The sequence below is a fragment of the Gopherus flavomarginatus genome, chromosome 1, assembly GCF_025201925.1.
Source record: "Gopherus flavomarginatus isolate rGopFla2 chromosome 1, rGopFla2.mat.asm, whole genome shotgun sequence".
In the NCBI taxonomy this organism is placed as follows: Eukaryota; Metazoa; Chordata; order Testudines; family Testudinidae; genus Gopherus; species Gopherus flavomarginatus.
The window spans coordinates 119,057,478-119,080,612 of NC_066617.1; the positions used below are offsets into that span (position 1 = coordinate 119,057,478).

A 23,135-nucleotide genomic window follows, 5' to 3' on the forward strand; every position below is an offset into this window, starting at 1 on the left:
AGTAAGCAGACACTTCTTTCTCTCAAGAAGCTGAGTGGACACCCAGCTCTTACCTGCATGATGAGCAACAGCCCTACGCTCAAATCCCCACGTATCCAACATGCCTTCTTCCTATTCCAGTTTTGCAGTCACTGCTTATATTCACAGAGACACTGCTAATTGCCATAAATCCGTCAAAGGGAGCAGGGACAAAATGGGAGAGGAATAGGCACAGGTTCTCCCTTTCCAGCCAGAAGAACGCTAAGGTATAGATCCCCATCTCCCCAGGGAAATACACACACATATGCCATGCTGCAGAACCACAAACCTGCAGTTTACTCCTCTCTGGATACTCTGTCTTGCTTATGCCTTTGCTGAATGCACAGTAACATACCTGTATGCAGTTTGCCTCGAACTCCAACAGATCAACCTATTGAACAGGTTGGCACAACAATATCCTAAAACCAGATCTTTATCATGAAGTGAAGAACGTCCTAATGGCACATTTCTGTAGTAACGTTACAGCCAGTAACATTTACTCTTGAGACATGAAATTCCCATTGCCAGAGATTGCGAGCATGTTTTCTAGAGGGACAAAAATATCCTACCCTCAGAACAAAGCAATACACACATAATGCCTGTGCGCAAGGCAGTGACAACAGGACCTCTGTACAATGCCAGTAGGGAATCTGGCTCATTGTTGAAACTGACTGGCTGATTTCAGATTTATTATTCAACCAATCTTATACTAACACTGTCCGCAGCAAAAACAGTAAGAATGATAAAGTTAATCCTGGCAAATGTTGTTGTGGTTCTGAGTCTGTGATCTGTATGAGGACAATTCTATCTAAATGGTCTTCCTACCTCTCGCTTGGATTTCTGAGAAGATCGTTCGAGAACGTCATCACTGGAGAGGTCAGAGTCCTCTGAGAAACTCAAGTGTCGACGGAGCTGCAAATCTGAGAAAACAGACAAAAAAAAAAAAAAAAAAAAAGAAAATAGGATGACAGGTTTAGAAGAGTAGTCACTACTATTGTGTTTCTCTGTCTCTGCAGATACTTTTGAGCTTGGCCTTGCTCCTGTTTGACTTACACTTCTGAAACAATTATCACAGTCACACGTCACTGCGGAGATATCTGGGAATATCGTGCTCCCAAAAGCACTGCTCCACAAAGCGACACCAGAGTGTGGAATCACTGACTGTGGAATTTCCTTCTAATGAAGCACCACCTTCTGAAGCAGGTAAATTTGAGAATGATGTTGAACATGGTAAGCACAGCTTCCTTTCCCACCAGCCAGGTCAACATTCCTACAAAGAGGCTGAGCATTTGGATGACAGCAGCAGAGATTAAGTCATTTTGGCCAGCTCCACTTTTGTACGAGTCAAAAGAAATGACAGGTTCCTGTGCTTTGGCCCATGTTTACAGAAAACTGCTTTAATATGTCTCAAGAGTCTCAAGTTGTCACCAAAGTGCTCTGAGTGGACCCGATGGCAAATGGCAGATCTATGATTGATCCCATGATCCCTGCTTTTTAGAGCAGCGAAAAGCTGGCAGGTCCCAAGTTACACAGGGAGCAAAGAGGAGGGGAAGTAACTATACCTCCATGCCCTTGAGCACCCATTTACCTTTTAATTAATGATGGGACATTTATGTCAGTCTCTATAAAGATTGCATAATCTGTCATGGCAGATTGAAGGGAAGTGAACTGATGGTCAAAGCAGGGAGCCAGGGTGGGAGTTAAAACAAGTCTGAGACGCGGCAAACTCCTCTTTTGAGTCAGGTTAAAGCAGAAAAATGACTAGTTCTGTAGGCTAGTACATATGTAATGAACAGTAATGTGCCAAATTTGCTATTTGACAATCTGTTTCTCCCACTGATATGCTACATATTTTATAAACAAACGTGTGCACAGTTCTAATCCCATTATTCTCAAGGGTAATCCTGGTTTGCGTGTTAGGCAAAGGAGAGTGACTCAGAGGTATAACAGTGTGGGGGTACATCTTCACTACCCGCTGTATCAGCGGTTAGCAATCGATTGCTCGGGGATCGATATATCGCGTCTCACCTAGACGCGATATATCGATCCCCGAACGTGCTTATATCGATTCCGTAACTCCACCAACCCAAAAGGAGTTGCGGAATCGACAGGGGGAGCCGCGGATATCGATCCTGCACCGTGAGGACGGTGAGTAATTCGATCTTAGATACTTTGACTTCAGCTACGTTTTTCATGTAGCTGAGGTTGCGTATCTAAGATCGATTTTTCCCCCGTAGTGTAGACCAGCCCTGGGGTAGCAAGCTGGGACTACTTCATTTCAGAAGCTTTCCAGCTGCAGTGAAAGTACAGTGTGCAGACAGGGTACTATACCTGCTGCTCTAACCATTGGAGAGACCTTGTGCTTCCCAGAGTCCACTGTGGCACTGCTTGAGGGAGTGCTAGGGCAGGATTTGTTATCAGTCTTTTTCTTCTTGTCTTTCTTATATCCAGAGAAAACAGACTTCCACAATGATCTGGGCTTGGTGGCTTCCTCGGCCAGGCCACTGGATTTGTCAGAAAGCCGGCTGTCATTCTTGGATTTCTTCTCCTTTTTGTTCTTACGAGGGGAGAAGAGAGAAGTCCTTTTCTTACTTTTCCCACTGGAGCAATCTGAGGAGGTGACGGACCCTTCGGGCCCTGCAATGTCAGCAGGGGGGGAGAGGAACTTTTCATTAGCAGCATCATGTTTCAGTGTGGGGCCCTCCGGTACTTTCATGGCCAAATGTGCTGGGGACTCAAAAACCCTCTCTTTGGACTTCAAGGGCATGGAGGAGGCTTTTCGTGCCTTGGTGGCCCCAGCAGCTGCAGCCGCCTCCAGATCTTTCATCTTACACAACTGCTTAGCCATGGCATCCCGCAATGCCTGACTCTTTACAGACTTCTCTCTGGCTCTCATTCTTTCCTCAGCTAGCTCCTTGGCTTCTAGAGAGATTTGAGGCAGCACTCTCTTTCTTTGGTTCGCTCCTCCTTCCATTGATGGTGGTCCACCATTCTCTTTGACCAATGGCAGGTGAAGAGGCTTCTCTGGCCTTTGCCTACTGGTAGGAGGTGTAAAGAACTTCTCATGAAGACTTGTATCCTCAGTTCTCTCATCGTAAGTGTCTTCCACATCATCAGCAAATGGAATCTCATCCACACTCTCCACAAATGACTTCCGCACTTCTTCTTTTGAGACCTGGGTTGACTCTTTGGCAGGAGGGTTGTGCTCATAAGGTGAGGGTGCAGGAGGTGTTGGTGTTGGTGCTGGCTTAGACTCTGTCTCATTCAGCCAAATTGTCTGATGTCTCTTTCTACGCAAAGTTGCTGGTGCTTCATTTTGAGGAGGTGGTGGGGGAGGGCTTGATGGTGGAGTGAGCATAGTGGAGTCGGAAGTATTGAAGCTCTGGCTGGCCAATGTCCTCATGTTGGATGAGCTCCCATGCAGACCCAATCCAGAGCTGCTGGATAAGTCTCTCTTTACTTCATTGGAACTCTTCAGCTCTTTGTCTGAGGGAGATTTTGGAGTCAGCAGAGACATCTGCTCACTGTCCAGTTTGGACATGATCAGCCTTCTTGGGGCAGGCTGGGGTTTTAGAAGATGGATCCCCTTCTCCTCTGAAACACTCAGTGGAGCTGACTCAAGGGCTGAGACAGTGAAGCTAGGCTCTGACCCTTTGCTTCTGTTCACTGGAGTAAGCCCCAGACTCCTCCGGATTTCAGCACTCTTCATCCAGAACTCTTCTACGAGGTTATTCCGTTTCAGGGCTTCTTCTGCAGTAGTAGGGCTCCCCAATTTTTCCACCTCATTATCTTGGCTCTTTAGGGCAAGTTGGGCCAGAGGGGTGGATGTTAAGGCTGGTATGGGCTGAAAGCACACTGGAGGTCCCACTGGAGATGGAATGGATGCTTCAGCAGATGGCAAAGGCTGGGAACAGATAGGCAACTGGGCAGAGGGGGAGGATGAAGCCAACACAGGTGTTGCTGTCTGAGACTGCACTGGTGATGTAGGTGTGATGGCTTCTGGCAATGCAACTGGTTGGGACCGTATTGGAGAGAGAGAGACAGAAGGGCTTTTAACTTTCTGATCTTCACGGATTTCATCTTTTGGACTTTCTTCAAGGAGGAATGGTTCAGGAAAAAAGCGTGTTTCTGGAGATTTGTCCATGCAGGGCAGTGCCGCGAGGGGATCCTTTGCCTTCTATGGAAATACAGAAACAAAAGAAATGATTATTAATGGTCCCTAAGCACCTTCAGAGGGATTTAGAATACCGCTCCATGCCTCAGGCTTTCAGGAATAAGGGAGTGATAACTTAAGCTTCAATATATGAAATTTGGCATCCTTTTCCAGTGCATGGAAACCAGTTGGGATCTTTCATCAGATATTATTCCACTCTGTAAGCTGTCTATTACGCAAGTTGAAACGACACATTTAATTTTGGAAAGAGAAGGAAAGTACACTTCAGAATACCCAATTCCACTTTACCCCTTCCCACCTCTGAGTGGCCCCCCCATCAGAGGAAGGTTCTTCCAGACCTATTCTACATTTTGGCCAGAGCTGGCTAGGGTAGGGTAGAGTTGTTTCTCAAAGGCATGAGGCATTCCTTACCTGGGGGCTGCAGAGCTCCCAATCCTTAAACATCTGAGGAGTCTTGGATTTCACTTGGACCTGCTGCCACTAGACAGCTATGTCATCCAGGCAATGTATTATGTGAAAGAGTTTAAGCCGTTGACATTTCCCCATACAGATTTACTGTCTGGAGAGTGTCAGCTGCAGAAAATGTTATTTTCAATGCAAGATCTCCAGGGCAGAGTCCTTGTCTACCTGTATGCCTGGACAGCACCTACCACAAAATAGCCCTGGATCCTGACTGCAGCATTACTATAAAACAAATAATAAATGTGTCTGATAGCACCATTAAAAGTGACAAGAGGAAATCACTCCATTCCCTTCCAGTATGAATGCTGTCAGCAAATCTGCCTGATCTCACAATTTAAGTATAGGCTAGAGAATCGAAATCAAACTGCACTGGCAATTTAGTAAGTAAATAATCACAAAAACAAAGGACATAGCAGTTAAAAATAAAATACTAAAAAATGGAAACAGGGAATGATGATTTCAACATTTTTAGTGTCCCACGTCACTAAGAAAGATTTTCCAAACCTAAGAGTTCTGCTATATTCACATTCAATCATCATGAGAGAAGCTCTTGTTGCCTGTTTCTACACAGCAGTAGCATGGGAAACTGATTTTTCTAAATGAAATGGCAGTGAAAAGAGTAAAACATAAACCTGGGGTGTCTCAATTATTACCTTTGTCTTCACTCATCTTACACACAAATGAATCTGACAGGGCACTGCTGTGGAGGGAACTCAGAGGGACTGAGCAGACTCAAGCAGGGACTGGACAATGACTATTTTGCTGTTGTATATATGTATGATACCTAACTCCTGCTTGCTACACAGGCCCACTGAGGGTCCCCAATAACTTTTTCTTTGCCTCTAGAGTTAGAGACTTGTGCTACTTCTCAGCTATGGCACTGTGAATTTCTTCAGAGGAAAAAAAAGTGGCTTATTTTCTTTTAAAATCTAAATGAAACTAGGTCTCAAGAAGTCAGAGGACAATGTACATTATCTAGATAAGAAAAAAGAGCTAAAATTATCACTCTCAGTCATACAAGCTGTTCTACTAATCTAGAGAGTACAGTCCCTTAATCGGTATCAACATAACTTTGAAGAGCACCAGGAACTCTTACCTCTATTTGTTCTGCACTGGGACTACCAACTGGGGACAGAGGAACAGTGGTCTCGTTGGGTGACCAGATGGGGGTGGAGGGTTTGCATGGATCTAGGGAAAATGGAGAGTGCATTAAAACCCCCACAAATGAGCCCTTTAACATTCTAAATCCATGTGAAGTACAGTAAGCAGTGAACAAATCACTAGCCCTTTATATTCTAGATGAGCCCTCTGGAGTCTGAGTATCTGTATGTGACCCTTATGACAAAGGCAGTTAGCCCAAAAGCACCCATAGGGATCTGAGAGAGGGAAAAACTGGTTCTGTGGGTTCCCTAATGCTTTGGGAAGATGTAGTTTATGGTATCAACACCTTTCTCAGAACACAAATGCAAACACATGCAAGGTATTGAGAGTATTGGCATGGTTCAAATGTAACTGAAGAGATTGCTTTCACCAATAGCTCAGTCTGACAATTCAAAGAAATGATCAGTCTTTCTGGACTGCAAGATGCAGAGATTAAGTATTTACCTTCTGTCAGACTGCAGGGAGCAGTGGCCTCTCGCTCACCCTCATCCTCAGAGACTTTCAGTTCTGGCTCTTCCATGTCCCCTTGAGGTAAGTGACACTCATCTTCTTCATCAGATGGGGTGGCATCTGACCACCTTTGATCTGGGGGAAAAAAAAGAAGATGACAGAGATAGGAAACAATCTTGGATGCAAGCCCATAAGGACAGCCATCTATTTCCTAAATCTTTTTATTACTCTTCCTACCCCAGCACCTAACTCTTCTATTCCTTCATGACATGCTAACTGGGGTCACTTAACTAGTTACTAATGGTGATACAAATACGTTCCCTAATTTGTTTCATACTTTCCACAGTTATGCTGGAAATTTTCCTACATCTCCCAATATGTGCAGATTCTTTCATGCTGGCAAGAGAAGGCTTTAGAGTCAGTCCTACAGCCTTTTCCCACATGAACACTCGCTTCTTTCATTCAGAAAGATTATAATGAGAGTAAGGACTTCAATCGTTACAAAGAGGAGGGAGAAAAATTGTTCTTAACTGCTGAGGATAGGACAAGAAGCAATGGGCTTAAATTGCAGCAAGGGAGGTTTAGGTTGGACATTAAGAAAAACTTTCTGTCAAGATGGTCAAACACTGGAATAAATTGCCTAGGGAGGTTGTGGAATCTCCACCATCGGAGATTTTTAAAAGCAGGTTGGACAAATACCTGTCAAGGACGGTCTAGATAATATTTAGTCCTGCCATGAGGGCAGGGGACTGGACTAGATGACCTCTTGAGGTCCCTTCCAGTCCTAAGATTCTGTGATAAGACTCGGTCCTCTGACAGAGTGGTTGAGAGCAATGTCTTCCAGAATCCATGGCACTGCAGTTCTTCAGCTCCATTTCACACTTCAGTCCCACTTTTCTCTCTCTTCTGCACTGAGCTCCCACATATACAGATCTGTTCTGACTGGATCACCCTTATACAAGATACCTGCTTCCCAACATGACTCTGCTTCCATAACAAGGTTTAATGATGCACTGTGGTACCGTACCATCATCCAGCTCTGCACCTGTGTCTCCATCTTCGCCTGCTTCCCCTTCTGTATCTGCTGGTTCTGTGCCCACCTCATCCTCCACTTCATTCTCCTCAAATGGGGCTGGAATGCATTAAAATATTGAGAGAGAGAGAGAGAGAGAAAATCTATACAAGGGAAAACAGTTTTAAACTGCACCATTTACTCATTGTTTCTGCAACAAGATGCTCTTGAGGTGCATCAGCAGGGAAGACGCTCAACCGGCATTTCAAGACTTGAGTCCGAGCAGTCAAGGGGTTTTGTGCCTTTGAGGAAGCTTTGTCACAGACACTGGCACTGCAAGGTTTTCAAGGCACTACTGAGGGACTGGCCTCGTGAAGTACTAGGATCTCCACTTCTGCAACCAAGATGTGCTTGAGACATTAAATGAGGGTGTCAGGGAAAGCTCTAATGGATACGCTCGACTATTGCTGCAATATAGTATTGGTATCACAAAGGAACTGCAGTTACCAACATTTTGGAGGATGTGTGCTAGTTGCAAACTGCCATCTCATGTTCTGCCACAATAACTTGCCTAGTAGCAGAATCAAAGACATTTGAGGGATCTGAAGTCAGACGAGGTGACCTGCCAGGAGGTGACTAGCCGGGAGAGTTGACCATTTGGAAACTCTTTAACTCTGTGCGGCTGCAACATTCTAGAAGAAACATTTTGGTGGAGTCCAGAATGCAGTGCAGATACCCAGGACCTGGATGTACTCAGATAGTTTAATGTGAATAACAGATGCATAAAAAGTTTGTTCTTGTTTTCCAGAGCCCAGAATCTGCCTTACAGGATCAGTCTGAAGGGAAGATTCATGAATTTATAAACCCAAAGAGGCATTTGACAACGTTACACATAAAAAGATTTAATTCCAGAGGGGAGCATGAGGCCCCACCAGGATGGCCTTTAATTTACATTATTAAATTATATTTCACAAAAACCAAGAGACTCCTATAACTTCCTCAAATGTTACACCTTATCCCATCTCAATTATTATGGGTGGGTGTTGGTTACACAGCTTCAAGGTCTTTCTATAACTTCAGGCAGAATCTTTTTTGTTTTAAAGGCATTTCTAGCTTTAACCATAGCACCGGCAGAATGCACAAACCTGGGCCACATTTTTGGATTTATGCATATAATTAGCACAACTTCAGGCTCAAATGACATGTTAAACATTTAACTGGGTTGCTGAATGCTCAATTATTGCAAATGAGCACACATTCTCAATAGTCATGCTGCAAACTATATGCACACAATGCCAAAGTTCTGGGTCCATAATGATGTAAACAGATGTCAGTGCTCATTTCATAGCCTACTTGGGACCATTTAAATGACAACACTACTAATCATGACAGTCTAAGAAACAGTGAGCTGGCATCTTGACATTTTCCACACACATTTTGATCTTCTCTTTTTCTAGTAGAGGCTCTTTGCTTCTTTGGTCTTCCAAGCATGACATTGACATTCTGTCCTACTGAAACAAGGGTTGTCCTGCCCCTTCAACCTGAGAATTTCTTCTATGTCACTTTTTCCACCGTGGTAGCATCACTGCAGTGGAGGGGCACATGGCTTGCATTTTTTTTTAAACTGCTGTTATATCACCTAAAAGGGAGCATGGCATGACATGGCCTGCACCCTTAAACCAGAGGCTTTGTAATACGCAGAATCTTACAGATCTGCAACATGAAGCTGAGTCATAGTTGTAAGGGCTGGGCTTCCCACTGTGACATCTAAACATGTTCTTAACTAAACCACACCCCCACTTACAATGATGCTTTACTGACCTGCTTGTTGCTTGGGTGTGTACCAGCTACTGCCATTTTACAAACAGTAATGACACAGTAACTTGTTTTAGGTAAAAACATCAAATGTGAGCAACTGTCACAAAATGTGTAGAAGTGTCACCTTCAAAAGCGTGAATATCTGACACTGGCCTGGCTATATGTATGCTGGTTTCTCCATTTGGAAATTGTTGTGCAGTGCCCTATAGCAAGGATCTAATAGATGAAAATAAATTCTTTACAATACCTTAAAAACACAAAATTCAGCAGCATATTTTATGGATGCATAGATAAGTAACACACTAGTGCACTGGGCAGGCCATTCTGAAGGACCCGGAGCTTGGGGGATAGGATAAGAGGATGGCTGGTTATACATATACTGTGCATATACGTATGTGCAGTTAGGATGAGGAGCAAGAGGACAAAAGTTGCCACATAGTAACTGGTGAGATATACACTATGGCAGCCAGAAACTACAGATTCAGCAGTCTGTCTATGTCGGCCAACAGCCAGGACTTGACGGGGCAATGTGCAGCTATCCCGTAAATGCTGCTGCCTTGCCAAAACAGTTACAGAAGCAACATTTTAGAGGTGAACTAATTACTCCTGTCTGCATGGGCACCTCAGCTAGAGGTCACACAAGTTACCCCTGGTCTACTGTATTTTTTAGACCCTTTCTGTGGTTTATAGAATTTAACACCCTCCCATCCCCCGAAATCTCCACAGTCACTGATTTTGTAAGAGATTCTAGGGGACCACCTAGGAAGAGCAGCTGACATTTAGCATCTTTCCACTCCTTTGGTGCTTAGATAGGCAACATGTTTCAGGTTTGTGGAGCGTGGCTCTTTCTATAGTCACTCCTGGGTCTAGAGCGTCCCTGGCTTTAGCTTAACTGACATCTTCTTTCTTGGTCTCTTCATCAGGAAGCTGTAATTTGCTCCAGAGACTGCTTGAAGCACTCTCCCTAATCTTTTCACTTACAAGCAAGCACCAAGATCCCTTTGTCAAGGGGTGGGGAAGGATGACAATTACTCCTCAGTTTATAACCCAAATCAAAATGTTCAACCTACTTTCTTCTTCTCCTCCATTACACGGAAGATGTTCTTTTCTGTATGGCCTGCCTTTGCAAGGGGTAAGATGAAAGCCTAGTTCATGCAAGAATGGACTGTGAGCGAGGCATGCATGCACACTCCCACATCCTGGTCATGCAATAGCAACAGGGTCATAGTTCCAGCGTTAAGGTACCAGCTCAGCCGCTGAAGGCATGGAAAGAGGGCGGGCAGGGTTATTCTGAATTGTTATAGAATGAATATCACCAAACTACCTCCAGAGACCGTCTCCAGCCATGCCTGCACTGCCTCACGGTGTACGGAGGGAAGGTCGGATGCTGAATTTAAAAAACAATAAATAAATGATAGTAAATCAAAAGTTAGACACAAATAAGTGTATGAAATTGAAACACTAGAGAGAAATTCCTCAAAACCAAGAGCAACAATAAAACCTAGGCTGTGTCAGATGATGGAGATTGGATTTGAGGGTTAAATTAGGATAATGAGGTATAAATACCAAATCTGCTTTACAATCCATGGAAGATAAGAGTGTTAGTGAAAGCTCAACATGTTCTCAGTGTCCTGTTTGCAGATTCCAGCCATTTTGGTCAAGCTGACAAGAGAAGCTAGAAGATGGAGTATGACCACACAAATAGTGCTAACAGAAGCGAAAGGCTGTATTGATTTTAGACTATATTGCCTGGGTCTGGATGCTTACAGGCAAAGGAGAATTCCTTCTGGAGCATGAGAGATCACAGAACACAGCTTTCCTGGGGGATCAGCAATGTTGTCCTGCTCCTTTAGATCTAACCATCAACTCCAGAGAGTGGTTCTGAAGTGCTCTCTAAACAGCACATGTGGATTATTACAATGAAGCATCTAAGTTACCGGCCTGTGGAAATCCAGCTCTCAGTTTGGCCTATTCTTTGGGGAAGGAAAGATTGCCTGCTTCCCAAAGGAAGTTGTAAATGCCATGGAAGGGATTGTCTGCACCATCCGAAAAGGTCAGCACAGGTTTTCCTTCACTTTACGGACAACTGTAACAGTATATAATGGAGGCAGCTGTGTCACAGAGAGAGGAGTTGGGATTTAGAAACAGGACACTGGTAGCTCACAATGCTGGAGTGAGTGAAAGTCCTTCTGGTCGACTTTTGCTTTAACCTCTCTTTGCTTACACAAAGAAAAACAGGTTGGAAAAATAAGAAGAGAAAACATAAGCTAAAAGGAAAACTGAGAAATGGCAGCACCCTTGACTTCTGGTCACTTCTGTTATCAGTGGAAGCTAAACTCACCTTAAGTACGGTAAACTTGAGGAACAATGTCAGGACTTACTCAGGGTTCTTAAACTTCAAGCAACATTGGTCAAGATCGTTTAATGCTATAACACTGAGGCCTGTGTTTGTATGATTGTGGGAGAAGGGAAATAATGATCTATCTTTATAGATCACGTTTCACTTCAAAGAATCTCAAAGCACTTTACAAGCTACTGTATTTATAAGAATAACTTTCCCCACCACTCAAATGTAGCCACCTTTGGGATGAAATGCAGCACTGAATAATAAATGCACACAACAGGCAGTAAAGCCACTCCCAGCTGAAACTACAGAGGAACCTTGGGCAGAAGATAGTTACCTGGAAAGAATTTGGCTAGGGAACAAGAGTTAAGACCCCCAGCTCTTAGAACATGTACCATGTGATTTTTAATACCCACAAGCAGTCAGGACTTTGGTCTTAAATTTCTTTGGAAAGACAGCGCCTCTGTAACACAGTTCTCCTAAGATCATTCTGGGACATTGGTTTGGTACAGACTTGGAGGGAAGACTAACACCTACTGAATCAAATACGACAAAGTTTTGGTTCTGGTGACACTTGGGCTTTCCTTACAGCTCTCCAATACTAGGAAAGTAGGCCCCATCCTGCTTAGCTCAAGATATCTGACAAGATCACAGTCCCAAGTGTGGGAATAGTGTGGAAGGTGAATCACAATGAGATATAAGAGAGAGGTTGGAGAGGGTACTAGCATTCTCTATTTTTTTTCCTTCTCCAAAACGACCTTATAAGCAAAATGGTATCTTGAAATGATGACTCACTTTGCTGAAAAAACATAAATACTGTCAAATCTCAATACAAAGAGCCAAACAGCAACTGGCTGGCTCCTTGGGCCCTCTGTGCTCTTCACCATTCCCTGAAGATACCAGACCCTTGCCAGATGCAGATACAAAGTTTGAAAAGCAGCAGCAGAATATATTCAATGTAGACACAAAAACTATTCTGCCCTTCAGAATAAGTAACTTTTGTTTTTCCAAGGCCTGGACACTTCATCATCCCTATCCTGAAGGAACACAACTGGCTGAATTGTTTCCTCTCAAATCCAGAACCCTTTAAACCAGTTATCAGGGGCTTGCATCCTGCAACATCAAATGATTCCCATCCTGTAGCAGATGTTACACAGAGTCTAATTAGATACACAAGCCAGGAGAGCTTGCTATGCTGTGTTGACTTAGAAAACCAGTAACTTAAATGGAGACCAACCTCAAAATATAAAACGTTTAAACAAGTGTTTAGTTTCAGGAAGCAGGGCCTTTGAATCATTGTTCACCCTTCTGAAGAAGGCTGCTCTTGAAGGGAGCAGAAGCAACAGAGTTAAACAGCTGCAACTGTGATCTGGGGATCGATGCAGCAGGAGATTACCTCTGGAGGTGGAGGACTTTGAAATTGGGACCATTTTTTCCTCCTCCTCTTTCTCGCGGATGTGTGTCCAGTGCACATCTGCCAGGATCTCCAGGGGATCAATCGGATTTACAATCTGCTGTAGCCTCAGGTTTCCAGCTAGCAGACCGAGGATGAGGCAGATCAGGATGTGGGCGGGAAGGGAGGAAGGATAGGGTGGAAAGAGAGAAAAAAAGGGGAAGAGAAAGGACACACACGACAGGAAAGGAAATATAAGGAAAGAAAAAAGAAAATATTACTTGCCAAGATCAGTTTGCCAGACAGATAGATAAAGCTTGGCATTATGTGTGCATGCATCTAGAAACACACAACCGTTCATAATCCTCAGATTCCTGCTTCACCCTGAAGCTGAATAATGCTAGCCCATAGGCACACACTACCTCTATTGCAAGCAGCACTTGGCATGGAAGACACTCTCTGAGCATCCACCTAGGCTTTGGTAGGTGATCAATAAACAGAAATTTCAGCCGTATTCAGCCTATTCAAAATGAGTATTACCCTATGTATCCTGCTGGCAAAAGGCATGGGGACTGTCTGCACTGTGGGCTCAATTCCACAGAACACAGGATCCATTCACTCCCCAGTGGCCCTCAACATTGTGGAAGTGAACTTTTTGGGCTTTGAATCACAACTTTTCACCCACGTGTGCAACAGAGAAACCATAAGGTCTCCCTTTGCCGGCTGCCCTCAGAATGACCAGCTGCATGCACCATTATATTGCATTGGATTTTTGCTCAGTTTAAGGTTTACAACACTTTATTCAGAGCATTCTAGCTGTGTTGTTGGAGTAGTGAATGGGTTGTTCAGGGGGCAGTGTCATTTTACAAGTAATATCAGCGTTCTCAATGAAAATAATGAAAATAACCTCTTCTCTCCTTCAAAGGGGATTTCCTCCTTTGACAAAAGTGTAGGTGCATATGGCTAAGCGCTTTAGAAGGTATTTTGTGTATTTGAAAGTTTTCAACTAGACAGTTTGATTCATCCATCCTGGTAGAAATTTTCTTAATTTCCCCTTCGTTGTTGGGTTCTTTGTGGTGCAAAGGACCCTGTGAAATCTGATCGTGGGTTCTCCTTGCCATTTTCCTGCAACAGGGTATACAAGATTCTCCATGGCTGATCTGGCCACAGGTTGCAGGGTTTTATATTGCAGCAAGCTGTTTTCTCCACTAACCACTCCCCACTCATTGGCATGCACTAGACACAGCCGTTCACACTGCAGGGCAACAAGCTGTCTGTCTCTGCACAGCAATGAGCCAACCTTCACTGACTGCAGATTGCCCATGATGTAGGGTAACAGGCCAGGCTCCATCTCAGAAGCCTGGAACTAGGCCTTTGTCAAAAATATACTAGGGAAGGACAGTCACACACTAGAATAACCCATGGAAAGCCCGGTTTGTGGAATCATAAATTAGGACTTGGGCCTCAGAAATGACTGTGGTATCACACTCGTCACTATAACCGTAGGAGAAAACTGATATTGAGGGAAGAAGCACTTATATAAGCACAAAATTATTTGGTAGTTAGTCAAAGGGGCAAAAGAAAGAAAGCAGAGAAATGCACAAAAAGGGAATGGGATTCAATTTTAATCTGTAAAAGCAGCAAAAAAACCTGTGGCACCTTATAGACTAACAGATGTTCTGGAGCATGAGCTTTCGTGGGTGAATACCCACTTCGTCAGAGGTATGTCTAGATATTCCAAAACTGAGCTTCCTGCAGTGACTAAAAAGACATCTAGTGTTATCCACACTGATCAGTCTCTCAGCACGCAGCCCCATTGGTACCGACAGCAGTACCTGGCTTGGAACTGGCCAGGCAAAAGGACTCCACCACCTCAGCCTTTTCTGAAAGAGGATCATCAGGAAACGGGGACTTGCAAGCCCCTCAGCAGCCCTCTTGGTATGACCAAGACCTCGTGAAGAGAATAGTAGAGTCTCTGCAAATCCCTGAATAATTTTAAAATGTATATCACAGTTTTCTCAGTGTAACGATCCCTCTTCGAATCAGCACAAAACATGACCCTACCAGAACTACTGGACATCCAGAAGGGAACAAGAGAATATTCAGGAGTGGCTTATAGGGCCCAAGTCACTGGCCAACAAATGGAGCGGTCTGATATTTCCTCATTGCACTTGTATTCCAATGCTCCCCCATGCAGGCTCTGAGATCAATAGAGTTAGTGTTTACACCACACCACACAGCTGAGTTAAAAGGTTGAGGATTACCAGCAACAGCTGGAAGTGGGAAGAAATATATAGTCACTCAGCAAGGCTCACAAAGAGCAGGTCCCACTTGATCTGCAGGGCTTATTCCATATTATAATATGGCTTTGTAGCCTGACTGTCAGAGTCTTAAACAGGCATGACATCACCAAAGAAAGGCCCAATCAGAATGTAGAACTGTACCAGACACAGGTCTGACATCATTAACTTTATTATCTGATTATTTCTTTTACACAATAGGTATTCTAATGTATGTGCTACCCTATATGCTATCACTGCCTTTCAATGGATGGAATCAGAATTGTTCAAGTGTGTGTCACAGGCCCTGTACTACTACAGCGAATCAATTCTCCTTTATTTCAAGTGCTAGGAGTCTGTCATTTACAGCAGGAGGATCTGAGATCTCAGGTGTTTAGTGGTCAGGTTATACAGCACAATGAGAAGCTAGAAATAGATTGTATGTGTTTCTTACAGTATCCATAAACTCATTAAGGAAATGAAATTGGAGAACAGGGAGAGACCCTTAATTTTAATGATTTTTTTTTCCATATGGAAATGCATGCTTTTGCTGCAAATGCAGCCATAGCTTGCACGCGCTGGCGCCATCTCACCTGCAGCACTTTGCATGCTGCTTTACATTTTACTCTTATGGCTTGTCTACACAGACACTGCATTAATTTAAAAACCAGTTTAGTTAAACCCATGCAAACTCCAGTGTGAATACACAGTCATATCTGTTTAAACCAGGCTATAGCAATATAGCTTGCTCTTGTAAATTTACCAATGTAAACTAAACTGATATAAGCCAAACTTGTACCAGTTTAAGTATATTCATATCAAAATCACTCCTTTATTTAAATCTGCACATCTGTGTGTGTAGACCAGGCCTTACTTAAGAAGCAGACCCCAATTCAGCTTTCTCAATAATGTAAAACTGTGAAGAGACCGGCCACCTGTGAAGTATTGGGGGCTGGCTAGAGGGCAAACCTAGTGTATCTCTGATGTCTGACCACGTGAATGCAGGCTGAAGGTGTGACAATCAGAGTCCAGACAACCCAACAGGAGAACAGAGGGTCTGGAACCCCAAAAAATAAGTCCTTGAATCGACTGTATACAATGTTACTGTGCTATAAACTAAGTTGAGTAAGTTCTGCTGTGAAAGCTGGCAATGTTTTGTACTTGATGGTCATTATGAAATATGTACATGGACTGTGGTTATGAATTTATGGGGAGACACAGGACTGGAAAGGATGTTGGTGTCACCCTGCAAGGAGTAACTAGGCTGGCGGAAGCCAGGGTGAGACCTTTATGCTTGCGGGCTGCTAGTGGTGTCAGGTCTCTGAATAACAGCAGCACAACATTTAGGCACCAAAGGTTACAGGGTAGGCAGTAACAGACCCCCCTGCTAGGCTAGGTGACCCACAAAACATCACAGAAGGATTTTAAGTGGCTGCTGCTGTGGCTTCCCCCAAGGCTGGTGCCTAAACTTCACAAGAAGCTAGACCCCTTAGTTCACCGTTACAGGAAAAGATAATTCGGTGAATTCCAGAAGAACAGCGTGTTTCCCCATCTAGCTTCACTGCAGCACTCAACAACACTTTAGGAGTGGCTGGGCTCTCTCACAAAATTGATTTTTGAACTACAAAGTTTAACTGGAAGCTGTTCCAGTGTTCCCAAACTGCTCTTTGGGAACAAAAATTGAAGTGGGACAGCTGCTAGGATAGAGAAGAGTGGAAGTTAAGGAAAAAGGCAGCAGTTACTCCTACATGCCTGTGCTCTCTGGCCATCTGGTTACCTTCAATTCTCACCATCAAAAATGTTAAATCAGAGACAATTTAACATTCCAAACTGAACTTTTCCAATAGAAAGTGAGTGCTGAAAGTGGCCAAGGGACCCCAGACTTCTGCTCAAAGCACAGCTAGACTCCAGGGGAGAGCAAATGATGGATCAAGAAAGACTAGGAACAAAAAATATTTATATATACTGTATGTATATTTTCAAAAGAGGAAAGAAAGAGGTTGATATTTTCCCATATGATTTTCTCTTATGCCCCCCAAAATATTTCAGAATGATGCATATGTTGCATTAAAATACTAAAATTAGTTTCAGGCAAAACAGGAACTATAAAATAAAAGAGGAACTATAATAGCAATCAGCTACAAAAAAGGAGACATGCAACCCTGGCTCTCCAGTGCACCTATTCATGTGGGTGAAATAACTCATCCTTTAGTCTCACATATCCTGGTTCATATGAGCAATGTCAATGTAGTAGGAATGAACATACTGTTGTAGCCCAATACTCCAGGAAAGTAACCATCAAAACAAAAATGGCAACACAGCGCATTACAGGAAACAGTGCACCTAGCCAAGCAGGAAGTGATCAGATTCATTTCAGGTATATATATTTTACAGTTGCTTGAAGTGTCTCAGTGCTCTCTGGAATCGATCTAGCTTTCCCTGCCCTCCCACACAAAGAACGGTAAAAAATGTGGTACAGCCAAGCAGCGCCCATACTTAGATCATGAGAAGTAATTCGTGAATCAACCTCGAGAGAGTTGGTAAATGCAATTTACTAAAAACAGAAAATCTTTTCATGTGGGACCTGCTCTTTAAAATGTCAGTTCCACCTGAGCGCAAATGAAAGAGGTGATGGCACAAGGGTACCTTTAAAAGTACCCGTGTCCTCTTCATTTGAGAGACGTTGAAGCCAGAGGCCTTGCTGGAGCTCTCTCGCCCAAGGGTAATACTCTCCCTCTACAGCAGGGGGAGCCACACCCCCACATATAGCATCAGATGCACACACACAAATAATACAGAGAGGGAAAGGACAGAGAATCAGAAAGCAAAGAGTTATTGTCTGGAAATCCAGTAAGACTTACTGTACTCAAAGCTCCCTGTTTGATAGGCAAACTCCACTGGACAGAGGTCTGGGAATGTCACAATTTAGTAGACTGATAAACAACATGCATATTACTATACTTAAACCGTGGTCTTGGTTCTGACAGAGACTTCAGCTACAGAGTTCCAGATTCCATGTGGAAAAATATAGCCAAACCACCTACTTAGAAGGCCATCTCCCGCACCAAATGACACCTGAACAGGATTGCCACTGAGGCCCAGCATAAATGGACCTCTCCTCATATTGTCAATATTACATGGCCAATGGCCTTTATGAAGCAGGTCTTTGTAGTCTGGTAGCTCTCATGAAAGCAAAGGGAAAATACAAGTACCCAAGTCATGTTTTGAAAGGTAAGATCCAGTCACCATTTGGAATGGCGGTGAAGCACGGCAAAGATACCCGTTTCCAAAACAAGCTCAGTATGATTATGACTTACTAAAGAGATGCAGGGAAGGAATTCCCTCCATAACTCTTCCCCACCCTTTTCATAAAGAAACACTCAGAGCTGGAATAAAAACATCCTGGAGAGCACCAGGGATTCAACTCAGGCTGCATAGTGTGTAGTGTCTCCTGCTGGCTTAGGAGAGCTGGATACCGCTTCTCCTGGGGTCCCATTAATATTGGCCATAGGGAGTTACTGCTGGGTGATGTGAGGCACTCCCTCCTCCTCAAGGCTGGATGCACTGCCTCCGCAGCACCCGCGACCTTGCTGGCTAGAGAACAGAGGGCCAAATCCAAATCTGATTCCCCTAAAACCAGTGAGAAAATAGCAGAGTTGTGACAAAGCTGAGAGTTATGCAGAGGGGAACCAGCAAGAGAATTAATTGCTTGGGTTAGACCATTATGGTACAAGTAGGCTACACCCAGGGGAAATATCTTCTGCACTCTGGCTGCACCCTTCATTCAGGCATAAAGTGCCCCCCTTCTAGCACTCTGAACCAAACATGGGAATATATTGATCCAATCAGAGTACTGAGTCCAGAGCTAGAGGAGACAAGAATTAAACCCATCTCTCTTATCAGGCTATACTGGGGAGAGGGGTAAGGTACTGTGGCTGGTTGAGGCCCACTGTTATGACAGTATATGGGAAGTGTACTGTGCTGTTACTAATGCCGCAACTGCCCTGAAGAGAGAGATCTTCCATCTCTGATGTGGACAGCCTAGCATAATTTATCAGCACTAAATTCACTTACAAATACAAAGCAATATTAAATGCAAGGATGAAAAGAAAAAACTGATACGAAAGATAAGAAGGCCTTTTGGTTTGACACTCTTTGGGTATATCTACTCTGAAGCTGGGATTGTGTTTCCCAGCGCAGATAGACAGACATGCGTTGCTCTGCCTGAGCTAGTGCACTAAGAATAGTAGTGTAGCCGGGGGTAATATGGGCTGCAGCTCAGGCTGGCTGCCAAACCCACCGAGACACTACCATTTTTCATGTGCTAGCTCAAGCAGAGCTAGCACGTCCATCTACCCACGCTGGGAGGCACGCTCCCAGATGCAGTGTGCATGTGCCCTTTGACTCAGTTCCTTCACTGGTTCCCTTCTATCAATATAACCTCATAAGAACCTCTTCCATCCCACCCTGATTCACTGCTTCCCCATTAGCCCTCAATGGTTTTCCTGAGAAGAATAAGGTGTGATCTAACTCATCTGATCATAGGGGTGCCTGTCCAACCTCACTTTGTGCTGAACATGGGTATTTGGCTCAGCTTGCCCTGCCTGCGTAGGAGAAAGAAAATATAAACCTATCTTCTTCTAACCTTCACTAGACTCTTCGTCCTCCTCTTCTTCCTCCTCCTCTTCCTGGTCTTCAGCCTCGTGGTTTTTCTGACTTTGAAGCTCTTCCTCGCTCTTTCCCTTCAGAAGAGCGTGGATTCGCACAGCCTCTTTCCACGGCACACCTCCCAGGTCTGAGGTAGGCAGTTGTGGCTGCTCCGGTTCTTCTTCCTCTTCCTCCTCCTCCTCCTCCTCCTCCTCTTCCTCCATCTCAGATTCTGAACTACTGTAAAGAATGAAAAGAAAACAGAAAAGTCAATTAATGATGCATCTTAGCTGAGTTTATATATGGCTGGCAAAACTTCAGTACAAACTATAGTACGTGTAATGGAAACCATATTTTCCCCTTCTGCTTTCAAAATTTCATTGCATTATTTTAGAAATAGTGGTTCAGGTCAAAGGAGCTTGATGCAATGGCTGTAGGTAGATCCAACAACGAAAAGGTACTGGATCCAGTTCCTTTTAATAAAGGGGATCCAGAGGAAGGGTATTTGTGGAGATCTGTCTATGTTCTTATATGCAGTGCTGTTGTAGCTGTGTCAGTCCCAGGATATTGGAGTGACAAGGTGGGTGAGGTAATATCTATTATTGGACCGACTTCTATTGTTGAGAGAGACAAGCTTTGGAGCTGCATAGAGCTCTTCTTCAGGTCTGGAAAAAGTACTCAGAGCTAAATACAAGATCAAACACATAGTTTAGCTGATGAAATTTATTCAAGGTGAAGTGGCCAGTTAACACTCTTGTAGTCATAGGACAAAAAGGGGGATTAGTGGTTTACAGATTATTGTAATAAGCCATAAATCCAGTGTCTTTATTAAGACTGTGAATTTTAGCATCTAGCAAGGTTATAAATGTATCTCACCCACCTTGTCTCTCTAGGTCAGTGGTTCTTAACCCACAGGTCGGGCGGGCAGCCCAATCAGCATATAGCTGCAGCTCATGTGACATCCTCAGGGCCATACAGGTAGTATATTTAGTGTGTGGATGCAGCCCACATAACACAGAGAGGTGCATATGCGGCCCACAATGGTAAATAGGTTGAGAACCACTGCTCTAGAGTCTTATATGATACTTATTATCACAGTATCTGAGTGCAAGTGGGTTCAGCAAGAAGGTGGTGATCTGGTGGTTTCCACATTCTCTTGAGGATTTGCGTGAGAGAGAGAGTTTGGGAGGGACAGCATATGGGGATATTATGTCTCTTGATGGCGTGTGTGGGGGTGTGTGAGATTGCCGCTGGGTTTAAGCTGCTAAGAAGTTTTGTTGCTTGGTGGGGAGCTGGCAGGAAGATTTGGGGAACTATATTACTTATACTTTTCAATTTTTGCCTGACAATCAGTGAATGTTGAAAAGAATATGCCCACAGTCCTAGAATTATCAGGCCATCATGGTACATATAAAGTATGCAGCAGGTAAGATAAAGACAGCCAGAAAGCAGTGTGCAATTACATACACTTTCCAGGATCTCAGGCAGTAGTATCACATGAACACAGGAAGTGTCTGCACATGTGTATAGGGCAGATGGGCAAGAAACTATAGGTAACAGCATGAGAATAACTATCAACCCCACTACTCTCATAGCAAAGTCTGTAAATCACTGTGTGGGAAACAAATGTATATCAGTATGACCCATTTTTGATAGCCATCCCCTCTTTAAAGGAGGGATTGGTCCTGCTTTGAGCAGGTGGTTGGACTAGATGGCCTCCTGGGGTCCCTGCCAACCCTGATATTCTAGGAATTCCATATTACAAGATTCCCTTCATGAAGCATTCACTGGTCTTGCTTGAGATTCCCACTAAGTATTCTCTTAACTGCTTGTTAAGAGAAGGCTTGACTTTGTAAGTGAAAGATACAAGTGTCACTCTTTGATTATAACCTCTAGGTACTGGCACGATAGTTAAATGTTGAGAAGGCACTCCCACCATTTTCAACCCAATTTTTCCAGGAACTCTTTTTCTAAAAAATGATCTTTTAGGCTAAAATCTTGCATGCTTTTTTTTTTTTTTTTTTTTTTTTAAACCAGCAAGGGGGGGAATTTATTGGCAAGTTTCATAGATACATTTGCCAATTTTGGAGTTATCCAGACAAGAAAAGGTACATTTTCAACTCAAGAATTTTTCAAAAACTTATGCTCAAGTGACTCAAAGCCTGCTTTAATTTGCATCTGCACCGAGCTCTCAAGAAATGCACTGAAAGAAATAAAATAACTGAAATGCACTTCTGTAGATTTGAACTGATGAGCTCAGAAAGGAACACTCATCTAAATGTATAGCGGGAGAGGAATATCTGTACTAACATACAGCAAGTTTATATATGCTAAATAGATTGAATCTTACACTCAGGGTGAGTTTTCTATGGGAATAATCCTTAACTTTTCAGCTGGTCACACATATGCTCTTTATATGATTTAAAAGCTAGAGGTACTATGGAGTGATGACAATTTTACCAGAGTTTAGGTTATATCAATATTACCATACTAAAGCTAATTTTCTCCTATGCCCAAATTCCTCAAGAGAGGTCCCATGCACTACAGATTTTACAAACTTTGTCTGTAACTATAGATTAGTTGACAAATGTGAGGTGAACTGGAGAAGCTATTTCTGAAGCATCAGATTCAGTAGGAGTTATGCCAATTGAAAAAAAAAAGTCTTAGGGAATCTTTCTATTTATTTCAATAGCAACTGGATCAGGCTCTTAATGCATTGTCACATCCTGCTACTTGTTTAACTAAAGAGCAAGTGATAAGACCTTATACAGTGGATTCTGAGAAGCTGGGATTCTTATCCTTGAAGTTTTTCACCTAATAGGAACATCTGAGTGCTCTGTTTAGCAAACTTAAACTTTGCAAGAAAACAGATTAATTTTATAAAGTTGACTATATCCATGATCTTGTGTTAGGTACAGATTTGGTTCACCCTGCAGAAAGATTGTCAAAGGACAGTAGGGACTCCTGTGGGCCATAGAAAATCCTTAACACCACTTGCTTATCTGGTGTTGCTTGCAAGTTTCTTCTCACATTTCCTAAATACACATCCTTTTTAGGAAAAATAAGACTCTGGCAGCTTCTGGCAACCTTTATAAACTCGGCCCTGGATCTAATGTACTTTGGAAGTTTACAAAAGCTGACCAGTTCAAGGACTGAGCTGTCAGTGGTCCTACCCTTGTGGGAATGTGTAGGGTAACTTTCAAGCTCTGTCCATCTGGGAAGTACCCTGCAAGACATTCACACCCACTGCAATAGACTTATAAGACCCAAGGGCAAAGACTTTGCATACTACACCAGTTAATCCAGCAGACCTTGAGAGTTTCTTCTCACCTCATATATACAAACTCCACAAGACTCAGTTAGCAGTTGAACCATCC

At 43.4% G+C, this 23,135-nt stretch overlaps 1 protein-coding gene across 1 annotated transcript in view; it reads right to left on the reverse strand.

The window, feature by feature from the left end:
• MICAL3 (microtubule associated monooxygenase, calponin and LIM domain containing 3) overlaps positions 1-23,135 on the reverse strand; it is a 171,057-nt gene that overhangs the window by 39,467 nt on the left and 108,455 nt on the right. Inside the window, exons 27-35 of the mRNA XM_050920677.1 lie at positions 19,757-19,998; positions 17,758-17,847; positions 12,836-12,973; positions 10,420-10,482; positions 7,293-7,397; positions 6,260-6,400; positions 5,751-5,842; positions 2,350-4,195; positions 844-938 (exon numbers count right to left, since the gene is read on the reverse strand). Coding sequence (XP_050776634.1) covers positions 844-938; positions 2,350-4,195; positions 5,751-5,842; positions 6,260-6,400; positions 7,293-7,397; positions 10,420-10,482; positions 12,836-12,973; positions 17,758-17,847; positions 19,757-19,998 — 2,812 coding nt within the window. The remainder of the gene's footprint in view (positions 1-843; positions 939-2,349; positions 4,196-5,750; positions 5,843-6,259; positions 6,401-7,292; positions 7,398-10,419; positions 10,483-12,835; positions 12,974-17,757; positions 17,848-19,756; positions 19,999-23,135) is intronic.